General features: G+C 49.7%; 1 protein-coding gene across 3 annotated transcripts in view; it reads right to left on the reverse strand.

The window, feature by feature from the left end:
* Positions 1 to 846: 846 nt before the first annotated feature.
* The window catches only part of CREB3L1 (cAMP responsive element binding protein 3 like 1), a 46,498-nt gene continuing 34,524 nt past the window's right edge, over positions 847 to 12,820 (reverse strand). For all 3 annotated transcript variants that reach the window (XM_054828623.1, XM_054828622.1, XM_054828621.1), the window contains 5 exons: positions 10,919 to 10,987; positions 8,429 to 8,528; positions 4,275 to 4,395; positions 3,553 to 3,799; positions 847 to 3,166 (listed from right to left, as the gene is read on the reverse strand). In XM_054828623.1, the coding sequence (XP_054684598.1) occupies positions 3,130 to 3,166; positions 3,553 to 3,799; positions 4,275 to 4,395; positions 8,429 to 8,528; positions 10,919 to 10,987 (574 nt within the window). In that variant the 3' untranslated portion in view covers positions 847 to 3,129. The remainder of the gene's footprint in view (positions 3,167 to 3,552; positions 3,800 to 4,274; positions 4,396 to 8,428; positions 8,529 to 10,918; positions 10,988 to 12,820) is intronic.

The following is a 12,820-nucleotide window of genomic DNA, read 5'->3' on the forward strand; positions in this document are numbered from 1 at the left end:
ACGGCCAGCCCTGTCACAACGGGGCTTTGCTTCTCTTCACAAAGAAATCGTAATCCACAGAAAGAGATCTTTGCAAGCCCTGAGCCTCATATCCTCCTCCTGCAGCAAAGATGGAGCCCTGCTGTACCAGCCCAGCCAGAGGCAGGAGACAGAGGGGCTCCTGCTTGGGCGGCCTTCCAGCTCTGCGGGGCCTGATTGCAAGAAGTTGTTTCAATGGCCAAATTCTAACCAACCCACTTAAAGCTTTCTAGAAAATGAAGATTTGTTTCCTAGACCCCCTGTTGCCTTGCGTTTCACACAAAATCAGGACAAAACCTATCAGTTTTCGTGGATGGAGATGGACTATCAGGGGTGTGGGCTGACAGCCAGTCAGGTCCCAAATCGCTACCGATCTGAGCACAGCTGCTCTGCTCTTGGAGTTAACTGAAGGATTTAAGTATTTTTTCAGACGGGATGGGACCAGAGCCATGGTGCTACTAGCAATGCCTTTGTTGTACAGACCCCTGCACTGCCCCTTCATCAGAGGAGCCCATCGCACCTCATAAGCTTTCTTCCATGATCTCCCTCCTTCCGAGGGGATGATGCTAGTGGTATTTCGGAGGGGGAGAAGAAACTGAGGCAGAACAGTTCCGACTTGTTCAAAACTGCAGAAGAAATCACAGTGCTGCTGGAAATAAAACATGCAAGTTTGATTCTAGCCCCTGACAGCGAGCACAAGGTCCCAGCATTGAACCAATTCTGCACACGGCCACGGAGTGGGACAGTCAGGCAGCGGGAGGTGAGGAGCTGTGCATGTGGGCTGGCGTGACAACCGTGCCTCAATGAAAGGACCCGTCAACCCAGGGCTGATGCTGCATCTTTTTATTTTATTTTTATTTTGCTTCACTAAGCAAATGCAGAGCAAGTGATAGGAGGAGGGGAAAAGGTGGCTTGAAAAAAACAAACAAAAAAAACCAAAACAAAACAAAAACAAACAGGAGGGAAGAAGCAGCTGCTGGAGTATAATGGGAAAGTGAGCTGCTAACCATAAAGAAGTTCATAGATGCCAAGCCCGCACTAATTCTTAATAAAATACAATACTGAAAATAGGATCTGAGAGTCTCCAAAATACAATATCTTAAGGGATCGGCAATAATACAAAATAAGGTTCATTATGTACAAACGAGTTCTGCTTTTGGTCTCTGTACAACGGTGGGAGTGGGAGGCACGGGGACGTGCTCAGTGGAAGTGTTGGGGGGAGGAAGGCGTGCTTGGACCCGGCAGTGGTTCTCTGTGCTGGGGTGGAGGTGGAGGATGGGGAATGAAGTGGTATCTGGTGACCAGTGGGCCCTGTGTGAACCTCGAGAAGAGCAGAGCTATGTTGAAGGCCTTCCTCTTCCTCACCCCACTGGCCACACGTGTATGGCTGCAGCTAGCTGTGTCCAAATTTGTCCTAAATGTCTTCAGGGGGCAAAACCAGTTTTCGAAAGGGAGAAAAGAGGGATGTGAGGGCCCTTCCCTCACTTCTCCCAGTTCTTGAGCAAAAGCCATCCCATCCTTCCTCTCCAGGGAGCCCTCTCCACTCCCAGCCTGGGGGGAGAGGAGAGGCTGGGGCAGTGCAGAGTGAGTCCCAGGGTGCTTGAACAAGCCAAAGAGGAACCTGCTGTGAGACCTGGCAGAGTGCAACAGGGACTCCCACGTACAAACACGGGGCAACCAGCCGCATCCCAGATCTCTGACACTCATGTTGTACATTGTCCTTCCATCAAATGGCAGCTGAGGGAATGGAGCGAGGAGACACTTCATCTTTCATCAGGGCTTTTGCCGGGGAGGAAGAAGGGTCAGAAATGGGTGTCTGGGTGCTAAAGAGAATGGCATAGGCTTGAGATGAGGTCATTTCAGCACCAAACTTTGCAAGTCTAGCCTGAAGGGTGGTATGGCAAGAGTTTGCTACCTTCGGTGCCAGCACTTAGAACGAAGAGGTCTAAAAAAGTCTTTGGTGACCCTGGCCAATTCCAACATGCCACCTCTTTCCTAACAGACGTACCTGTCACCAGAGATGCCAGTATTTCCTCAGTGGCTTTCACAACGCTGCTGTGCACACAGAGGATGTGAGGGGAATGACGGCTATCTAACAGCCCTCCAATGGGCTGCAGAGCTCTCCTTGGTGGTTCTTAGGAAGACCCCATTTGGCATGAAGCAGAACTGGGGCTGGAGAGCTGGGATGGGTATCAGGTTATGGGAGCGGGTTTCTATCACCCACTCTCAAAGGGGGAGGCCTGCAGAATGGAAAGCGAGGAGGCCACTGACCTGGTTAGCACTGCACTGTAGGGCCCAAGCTGGGAACAGAAAGGGAAATCCCACCCCTGCCAAAACAAGGGTGCCGAGGGTGGGGAGAAGTGGTTTGTGGGGAAAAATTGTTCTCTATTTCAGCGTTCTGGTTGCTCAGAAGCTGCTGGCTAATTTTTATGGTAGTTTATCTGTCTGGGATCTGTCTCCCCCACTCCGTTTGTGTGCAGATCTTTGCAGATAGTTGGCGTGGAAGTTATGTAGGCATGTCCATCAAGAGAAAACTAGAGCAAGGAAGAACTAGGTTTTCTCTCAATGGAAGCAGAAATATACTAACAGATGGGGGGGAAGGAATGAGCTCAAACTCTCCAGAGCCATCTCTCCAGCACCAGCATCACCCACTCCTAAGCCCCCCAGGCAGGACAGTAAGTCCATCACTCTCTCTCTCTCCTTCAGGTGCATCTGATGTAGCCAAGGGGTGCACGCCTGGGGACAGCCCCCTTGGTCTGGAGGCTTTGGGGAGTGAGCTGAATAGATTGAGGGCTTCCCCTGATCTCCCTCCACTCCAAGGTGAGCCCACACCCATAGGGTAGTGCTCATTTAAGCAGGAGGTAAGGCCAGGAGAAGAGGGTGTCTCAGGGCTTCACCAGACATTTATTGCTGGTTCTGGCAGTCGTGACACTCCCCTCAGAGAGATCAGTACTAACGTTGGGGGGGACACATGGGGAAAGGGAGGAGCTGAACCCAAGGCCAGTTTAGGAGTGTCTGAATGCAGCTTCCTCTCCTGCCAAGTCCCCTCAGTTGCTCGGTGAGGAGGGAATCCTGCAATCAGACAGATGAGGCCTTGAGGTCCAGCAGCTGCTACAAGTATTCAGCTGTCTCACTGGAGCTTGTCTCCCTGAGGAAAAGAAAAGACAAGGCATCAGTCAAGGTTCATTGCAGCCTCCTATGCAAATTCACCTCTCTGCGCACCCAGCTGGTTTGCTCTGACCAGGATGGAGCCTGAATGACCAGCAAGCCAGGGACCATCTCGATCACCCGGTCCTCCTCAGCTCTATGCCAGTGGGACATTGCTTTACGGAGTCCCAAACTTTTGTTCTAGAAAATAAACTTGGTCTTAACGCTCCCTGCCAGCATTGGCCTCCTCCAGCCAATGCTCTTTAGCAAGTTGCCTGTCTCAGGTAGCTCAGCTGTCCTTAGCTTGCAGCAGAGGTCATGCCTGCTGCTCACTCCCAGACACCATGCTGTGTTTCGGGGCTCGGAGGGTGGCCCCAACCTGCTTACCTCTCATGGAATTGCTCTTTGAGGTGAGTGAGAGTTGGGTCAGTTCGGTTCTGGTCAGGACCCTCCAGCTGGGATTTGCTCAGATATTTGGCTGTCTCATGTGTCCTGGCAAGATGAGGCCTGCCCTCCTCAGACTGCCCTTTTTCGGCTTCCCACCCCTCAGGATGGTCCATGGTTAGGAAGGAGCTATAGCTCTCTTCTAAGGAGCCCGCACCCTCATCATAGAAAAGGAGGCTCCGTGACTGAACTGGAAAAAAGGAGAGCATTGGTTAACAATGAGGACAAGATCTCTTGCAACGGGTGTGGATCATGGTGGTGATTTCAGCACATGCTCGCCCAGCTATGGCCTTGTCCATGTGTAACTGTGCAGGAGGCCTGCTCTGCAGGATACCCACCTCCTCCCAGCTTCAGGAGGCAAATGCGCCCCTGGACACGCAGCCTCTTCAGAAGACAAGAGATCTGCCCGGGGATTTTTCCCTCATGTTGCTTCCTTTGACACTTGTCATGTTTTGGGACAATGTTTAGCAGAGAAGGTCAACAGGCCCAAACAAGGTGCTGTTATCAGAGTTTGTACCGCTGACAGGCCAGGAATCTGCCCTCGCCAGAGCCCCAGCATATGGGGTAGGCACTGTGGGGAGGATGCTACCCCTGAACCAGAAGTGTTGAGAGAAGAGCCAGAAATGGTTTGACAGGGTGAAATGGAGGAATCACGTTACACTCACTCTTACTAGTTGTGTAAATGTCTGGTGCTGGTGTTGCTTTCACTGTCTTTGATGCTGAAGAGAACTCAGGGAGACAGGGCATCAGGGATCCCAGGATCAGAACGAAGCAGAGTGCCAGCACCTGGAGAGGAGATCAGCACAGAGTTAGTGCTGCTAGCCATGAGGAAACACTCCCCCCACAGCACACAAACACGTGGCTGTGTGAGAACATGTGGCCAGGCTGACAACTGGGTCGCTGTGGTCCTCCAGGGAGGGAAAAGGCTCGCTCTGCTAATCTCTGCTGCAAACCTAAGAAGGGAAGTCAGAAGCTTCCTTGTGTTGCTTTATTTGAAGTACTTCTGCTTCAATGGTGAGAACTTGCCCATCCAGTTGATGAGAAATGGTGGAAGGCATAGCTGGGAAACAAGTTGAGAAAGAGGGAGACTCAACAGAAGGGATGAGTTCAGCCTTGACCAAAGGGAACCTGACCATTGGCTCAGTAGGAGCTGTAGTGGGCTGTAAGGAAACGAGAAATCTGTGAGGTACGACAGCACATAGCAAGTGAAACTATTGTCTGTGTGAGGACAGAAATGACAGCAGAACTGCAGCTGCCTAATACCTGATAGCAAGGACGGTGAGTCCAAGGAAAGGGTTAAATTTATGCTTGACACGCACCTTTACAGGACCATGTGTCTGTGCAGTCTGCTGTCAGGCAGAGCACTCAGAGCTACTGGGCAGTGATAAAAGTAGAGAGGCAGATGAAAGCTCCCTGGAAATCCCCCTCTGGCAGATCTGCACCTGTCTGTAAATTCTGCCGTAACAGTAAAGCTTCAGAGTGAGATGACAGTGCTGATTGTAAGGGACTCTATAGAGTTTAGGGAACTACCAGTACAGAGCAAGAGTGGACACATGGGAAATGATACAGAGCCAAACTCTTGTTGCCTGAATGCCCATGCGCCATGGGTGGAATATAACTAGCTGCTACCAGCTCAGTGCTCAGACTGAGCACGTCAAAGAGGCAATCCATCTGTTGGTGATTTCTACTACCTGAGTATAAACTAGCTAAGTTTGACCTGTGAGGACAGCCAGCAATTGCTTGACTGCTTTTCAGAATAGCCACCTGTTTCAGAATAGCTGTACCTAAGTAATGCACAGAAGCTGGTACATCAAGGTAATTTTGACCACCAGTGGATTCCACTAGATGTGGAAGATCAAATAAGAGCATGGGGATACTACACTATGTAAAGAGGGATTTTAATTGTCCACTCTACATTTCTGGTTTTAAAGTAAGGAAATTAAATGTGGACAGCATAGACATCATATCAGGCGCACAAGGCATTTAGAACACTTATTCCACAAAAACAGGGGATTCTGAATAGAAGTTGCTTGGAATTATCACAGCCAAACACACAACTTCCAGAAAGGGGAGCCAGCCCTCTGAAGCCTGTTCTTCTCTTCTAAAACAAAACAGGCCTTATGGACTGGGAAAGAGCAGAATACTTAACACCTTGCTTTAAGATGGCTTTCAACTGGGGCTTTGCAAACCAGCATTGTTTTTACTCTGTTTTGTTTCAGGTTAACTCTGACTGATGCTCTGATTCTGTTCCAGTTCAAACTCTGTAACACTTCATAACAATAACTCTTGGTTTGACTCTGAGTGCCATTCATTTCACAGCTTTTGACCATCTCACCATTTTGACCTTTTAAAAAGTGAGGGAAACTAAGCTAGAGGAAACTACTGCAAAACCAGTTGGAAAGGTGGAGGTAAAATTAATCAAAAAAAGACATCCTGAGAGCATAGTTATCAAATGGTTCACTGTCAAACTTGGAGGAAGTAGCAGATGGAGTAGCAGAGAGATTCGTTATGGCTCTGGCAAGATTCAACATTTTTAAGCTTGACTTGAATGATGGACTGTATCAAATCTGCAGATGGGAGAGACTACAAGCAGACTGGCTTTTGGTCAGGATTCAAATTCAGAATATCTTGACCATGGGGAGAAGTGGTCCAAGAGAACAGCAGGCAGATCCATACAGACAAATGCCGGAGACCTGCTGAGACCTGCGAGGTGGCAGGACTGATTAACAGAGGAAACATGTCACCGACTACGTGGCCAGGCAGCTGTTCTACAGAAGAGGATCTGAGAGTTAAAATGGAGCATAAGGTGGGCACAAGTTGGTATCACTCTGCAAAGGGTAAATCTCAGCCTGGGCAGTATGAACAGGTTTTCTGGCTGGCTGGCTCTGTACCGGCCTTCAGGTGAATACCGTTTCCAGCCTTGGGCCCCATACTTCCAAAAAGATGTCGGGCAATTGGAGAAAGTCTGGAAGAGAGCTCTGGGAACAAGTAGTGATTCAGTAACTCATCCAACAAGGGAAGACTGAGGAAATTGTGGTGATTTAGCAGAGCAGACTAAAGAGAGTTGCTTGAAAACAATAGTTTTCAAATATGTAAAATGCAGTTGCACAAAGGGAGAGTAAACTGATCTTGCTTACAGGGGGGCAGAAGAAGTTGTAATAGGCTTAAGCTGTTGCAAGGAAGATTGAGGTGAGATAGCAAGAAAGCTTTATCTGGGAAAGATGACAAAGCACTGGAATGGTTTGCCTGAGGAGGCTGAGGACTGCTCATCACCGGAGGCCTTCAAAAACTGGCTGGACAAATATCCAGCAGCAATGACAGAGGGCTAAAAAAGAAGGGTACTCTGCTCCACTCCCATGCTGCAAGGCATGATGATTCTACATATCTGTTGTGATAAGGAGTGCTGTATTTGAAACTGGAAAGTGGGAACTCGGAGGCCTATGAGAGGAACTAGCCAAAGATAGAAAAGCAAACTACAAATTCTTGAAATGCTTCAAAGCTAGGAAGCCTGAGAGAGTTGGTGTGTGGGCTGGGATTCTGTGGAACGAAGGGAGCAGCAAGGAGAGATAAGACACTGTTGGGAAGCTAAATTAGGTATTTTATCAGCCCATAGCACAGGGGATGTCTGGAAGGCACCTCTCCTGGACTTACTCATTCCAGGTAATAGTGATGAAGAATTGCTGGAGCCAGGGGAGCTCTCATGAGCTGCTGCATTAAGGAACAGTGAGTCACTGGGCCCAGCTGGGTCACACCCGAAAATGTGGAAAGAACTTGGGAATGAAGCCACAGAGCAGCCAACAGAAAAGGCAGTCAGTCATTAAAATATTGTCTGACATGGGGGCAGCAAAGAGTAGCAAAAGTTTAAGCAGATTTTGAAAGGAGAAAGTGCTGGAAATTACAGAGCGGGGGCTCTGGAACAAAGGAAACTGATTGAACCAAGAGCGAAAACCAACCCCTCAGGACACTGAGGCTGCTGAGAAAGTGGGGTAAGCACCTCACCATCTGTTTGTAGTCCATGACTATTAACAGTACAGAAGTGATAACTAGATATAGATAACTGACTTTGACAAATTTGTCTCAAGCAGCTACTACGACAATCCTGCAAAGACATCACAGGATTGAAGGTTGTATTGTTATCATGGATCAGAAACCTTTTCCCTGGCAAAAAAATGAGAAGAATAAGCAATTGACTCTATGGCCACACACTGGCATGCCCCAAAGCTCCACAGTGAAGCCAATATTGCTTAACCATGATCCTCCACTATGAGAAATGAGAGGCAAACAGGGATTACTAAAACCAACAGACAACCCCGAATCATTTTGGTTAGTCAAAAGGGCAAACAAAGAGAATTTCAGCTGGATTTAACAAAGCCTGATGTGCTTGCCTATAGCAAGAACAGATGCCACTTCTTGCTGATAAACACAAGGTAATGCCCACTGGGAGGAATTCTTGAACTGTTCGTCTGCCCTGCTGAGTTAAACATTAAGGATTACCAACTCAGCAAAAGAAAACTACCCATTATGATGCAAGCTCATTGAAGATTTTTGCTGAATGGCCGATAGCTAATGAAAACCAAACAGAGTGCTGTTTTGCCCAAAGAACAAGACAGTGAAAATGCAGGAATTATTCTAATGCTATTGCATGAACGACTGACATTACCGATTTATGTATGACACAGGGTCCAGTTCTGGTGACTCTAACACAAAAGGAGAGAGCAGATGTAACTGGCAACAGAGCTGGGCAACAGGGAAGACAGGCAATCGACAAAGCTGCCTGGGGAAGCATGGCCAATAAGGAAGATGGAAATGAAGTTCATACCATTAGGCAGGTCCCAGTCTGCGTAGAAGCCATTTTGTAAGGTCTGGAGACTTTCCCAGCTACCAGAGCCTGCAGCTTCTGTAACTGCTGGAGCAGAGTCCTAGGATAGGAAACAACCCAAATCCAAACTTGATAAGGAGATAACAGCCAGTAAGCGATGCCAGAATACCACTACCCCTTTCATATTTTACCCTGATTTTCCCTTCTTGTGAAAACAAATATCCCCCTTTTGCTGTACCTTGCCCAAGTTCTCTGACCAAACAGGCTTGGGAAGCATAAGACAAAGAAGGTTGAGTTTGAGATACAAGGTGTGGGAGGTATGGCCCCAAGGTGCCATTACGCTGTGGTAACCCCCTGCAGCACCTTCCCTCAGTCTCCTCACCAGTAGATCCACCGCAACCTTCAATGCAACTACCCACCACTATGAATGTCCCATTCATTTAGGAGTCCTGGGTGCCTCAAAGCTCAGCCAGTCATCTTCCAAAGCAATGGAGAGGTAGGCTACCATGAAAACCAAGCTCAAGGGACGGGGGCTGAACTTTGCAGTCAGGTCAGACATTGAGCACAGACCCACCTGCTCCCACTTCACTCAGAGACACATGCTCTGCAGCTCAACCTGTGCCCCGAACCATATGGTGGGGAGAGAAACAAAAAACAAGTTTTGATCCCCTCCAGCTTCTTCAGTCTTGCCAAACTCTGTAGAGGGATGTGGGCAAAGCCAAATCTTGAGTTCAGCAATTAATTTATTCTCTGGCTGCCCTGGCTGGAACACGTGCTAAGGTCTCTCTGCCCCATTTAACTGAACATGGGCATTGGCACACATAAGCACAGAACAGTGGTAGGTGTGTTACTAAGAGCCACTGAACCCTTCACTGGCCTGGTGAAGAAATCTGCGATGAGGGAGACTACAGAGCACACAGTTCCCAAAGGCTGCAAATTACTGAAAGGCAGACTACTGAGTGTTTCCCCATGGGAGCACTGACTGTTTTACACAAATATGTTTGAGCTTTTATAAAATGCCAGGTCCTGGAGCCAGGAGATTGCAGGAGAATCCCAGCTTTATGTCTTTCCAAATGCTCTTCTGCTCCTTGTACACGTGGAGAGAAGCACAGAGCGTCCCACTGGCAGTGCTCAAAAACCAAACCCAATTAGAAAGAACACAATGTGTATTTTGAAAAAAATAAATCTCCTGGCTTTTAGGCCAATCTCCTGATTTTGCAGGGTGGGGCTCATGCTCTTTCAGCAGCAGGGGCTGCCTGTACTCCCCGAGAAGCCGAGTGGTGGGCTGTGCTCCGTGGATGAGAGCAGCTGGGCAGCTGTGTCTCCAGCAGATGGGAGGCTCTGGCCACTCGCACACCTCAGCCAGACCATGCCTGACAGTCCTGGCACCAGTGGCGGGCCTGGAAGTTGGGGACTCAACACTCGTCTCATGGATGGGAGGAAGGAGTGTGGCAGAGCCTCAAGGAGCGCTCCACAAGCTGTAGTGGCAGCAGAGGAGTGGGTGGGAGGACTGGCTCTCTGGCTGCGGTTCTCTCCTTCAATTCAAGTTGGGGGTGACAGAAACAGGGCTATAGAAATGAGGTTCCTCCTCACAAGCCCTGCAGCTGACTCTGCCCTTGCTCACACCTCTTGCGTGCAGTAAGAGGGAGCAGAGCGGGCCCTCCTCTAGCTCCTGCAGCCTAGCCCCACTGCAGGGATGGGATTCTTCATTATTTGCTTCCAAGGAAGCAAATTCCTCGGGTGCTCAGTTGGCCAGCTCTGTGTATTAGGAGCACAAGTGCTCACCAGATTCTTGGGCAAGGGAGCCAGGGGCCTGCTTTGGGGCTGCGGGAACAGCTTGCTTCTTTCAGGTGAGCAGCAGTAGATAGGAGGGAGATCCTTCAGGCTTGCTTTGCAAGGGGAAGCAGCAGGGCAAGGGCTGGGGTACCACATGCACAGGGAGTTGCCCTGGATTTGGTGGGAGCTGGGATCTCTACCTTTATTAGTGGAATGGGCTTTCCCTGTATTCACCAAGTCTGTTCAGCTCTTTCTTAAGAGAAACCTGAACCAGACAGATTATGCCTAGGGCCTTGTTTTTCTCCAAAGAGCCCAAAAGCAGAAACGGTGGGTCTGAGAGGCTGGTGTGAGGGGCCTCCCCCAGTGCAGCTGCCCTGGAGACAGCCAGAGGCCTGGAGAGCAATGGGGAGAGCAGCATGAGCCCAAAGGGCTGCAGGGAGAAGGAGGAAGAGATGTGAGAAACGCGCCTTCTCTCCCTCCCCTTGCTGCGGCGCGGCCTGGCCGTCCCAACACAAACATTCCAGGCTCGCTAACCAAACCCAGCTGCCTTGCTGCTGCCACAGGCCGAAAACCAGCACCTCACTGAGCAGCGCCTGTCGCGCCAGGAGCTGGAGGAGCTTTTCTCTTCTTGCTCCCCTGCCCCAGTGCTCCCCTAGCTTCCCTTCCCACCCACCTCGTCCTACCCACAGAGGGTCAGGTCTAGCCCCCCCTTACCTGTTTGCATTTTCTAAGGTCTCCACTTTTTTCCAGAGTTCATTGTTTTCTGTTGTGTATGTCTCAACCCTGCAGGAATAAAAACCATAGCTGGTTAGTTACAAAGGCCAGACAGATAAAGCAAATGTAGTCCTTGCTTCTCTCAAGGTGTGGAGGCTCAGTGGCCCCATCCATCACCTGCAGGTATGATCCTGGAGCCAGATGTCCCTCACCCATCTGGCTGCAGCCAGCTCCCAACAGACCGGGGATGAGATTGCAGGTGGACAGTTACATATGGCATTTCCCAGTTCAGGCTTTCCCGAGGGCTGGGAGAGCCAGTAGCACCCGGTTACAGGCAGGTCAAGTCAGGACAGACCCAAAGTTATGCAGGCATTTCCATCACTGCCAAACTCCCCCAAGGAGCACGGAAAAGGAACAGGGGGACAAATTCAAACCTCTGCACTCAGACTGAGAACCTGCCCGGGCTGTGCGCCTTGTGTATGAAAACCAGGCAGTTCTCTGCAAATGCTGGGCCAGCTCCGGCTGCGGGCACTTGAGGGCAGCAGAGAACCTGCAGGCTCCCTCCTACTGGTTCGGAAGGGAAAGTGGTTAGGCTGCGCTTGGGACCAGGGAAGAGGAATGTCTCCAGGCCCGGAGGACGGCAGGCCAGGGGCACAGCCTGATCCTGCTGGACGTTTCCAGCACAGACTCTGAACCAGGCATTCCGTGTAAAAACTGGGCTTGCAGCAAAAGTGTCAACTGAATGGTGAAGGGCCCAAGTACAGGTTTTGACAAACCAGCTCTTACAGAAAGCCAAGTTGACCAAAGACTTGTTGCATTAAAAAAATTCACTGAATGCTGCTTTTGGTTCACATTTAAAACTGGCACTGTTTGAAAGCCATCTGTCACAGCAATGCACTAGCGTAACAAACCACTGAGTACGTACAGGCACCGCAGCCACGTCTGGGGAAGAGGCCCCGGCACAGAAAGGCCTGGACCTGCCACTTGAGTGAGACCAGGCAACTCCCTAAGACTCAGCTTGAAGGATCTGGGTGTCAGTGTGGGACATCATTAGCTGCAGGTGATGTGCTCTGATGCCTGTACACACATGCACGCTGAAGTGCTGCTTGTGGAAGGGCATGAGAACTTGAAGGTGCCTTGAGTCACCTGTTCTCATTCAGCATTTCTACGCAGTTAGAGAACATAAACAAATAGCATCAGGGAGAGGAGTTAATTAAGGTTGGGTTTGGTTTTTTTTTTCCATTTTGCTGATCTCAGGTGGTGTTAATAACAGGGAAGAAAGTGGTATTTAAACAGAAATGTGAATTTGCACCTGGATCCCAGCATTCTTCTTTGCCTGGGAATGCCCATCAGGGGCTGCTAGTACAGAGGGCATCACAGGATCAGGCCCCCAAGAGTTATTTTCTACCCTGTCAGTGTCATGTGATGTCACCTTAGGCTTGTGCCTGCCATACATGCAGGACCTTGGGGTTGCAAGGAGAAAAACAAAGCTCATGCAGGGAACGGTGGACTGGGTGGAGGGTGCGGAATAACTAGTGCAAGGTTTTTCTTGCTATCAAATACTTGCGTGTCCACCCTCATGAGCAGAGAGGGGAAAAGCTGTGGTCAGTGCCCTCAGAGGGCCTGCTGCTTATGGGATGGACAAAATAGAAGCAAGTTCTAGTGGGGAAACATGACTCTTACCCAAAATCCCACCTTGTTGGCAGCCAAAATGGCCTGTGTTCTGCAGGGGACCAGCCAAACTAAGCAGTTGGAAACACAAGGCTTCTAGAGCAATCTTTATCCTGCAAGAGTTCTAGGAGGGAGGGGAGTAGGGGCAGGATACCAAAGCAAACTTCTGTGCAGCCAGCCTTGCACGGAATTGTAGTCTGAGCAATTCAGAGAGAAAAGCACTAGAAAGGG

Source organism: Grus americana, chromosome 5 (genome assembly GCF_028858705.1).
Source record: "Grus americana isolate bGruAme1 chromosome 5, bGruAme1.mat, whole genome shotgun sequence".
In the NCBI taxonomy this organism is placed as follows: domain Eukaryota; kingdom Metazoa; phylum Chordata; class Aves; order Gruiformes; family Gruidae; genus Grus; species Grus americana.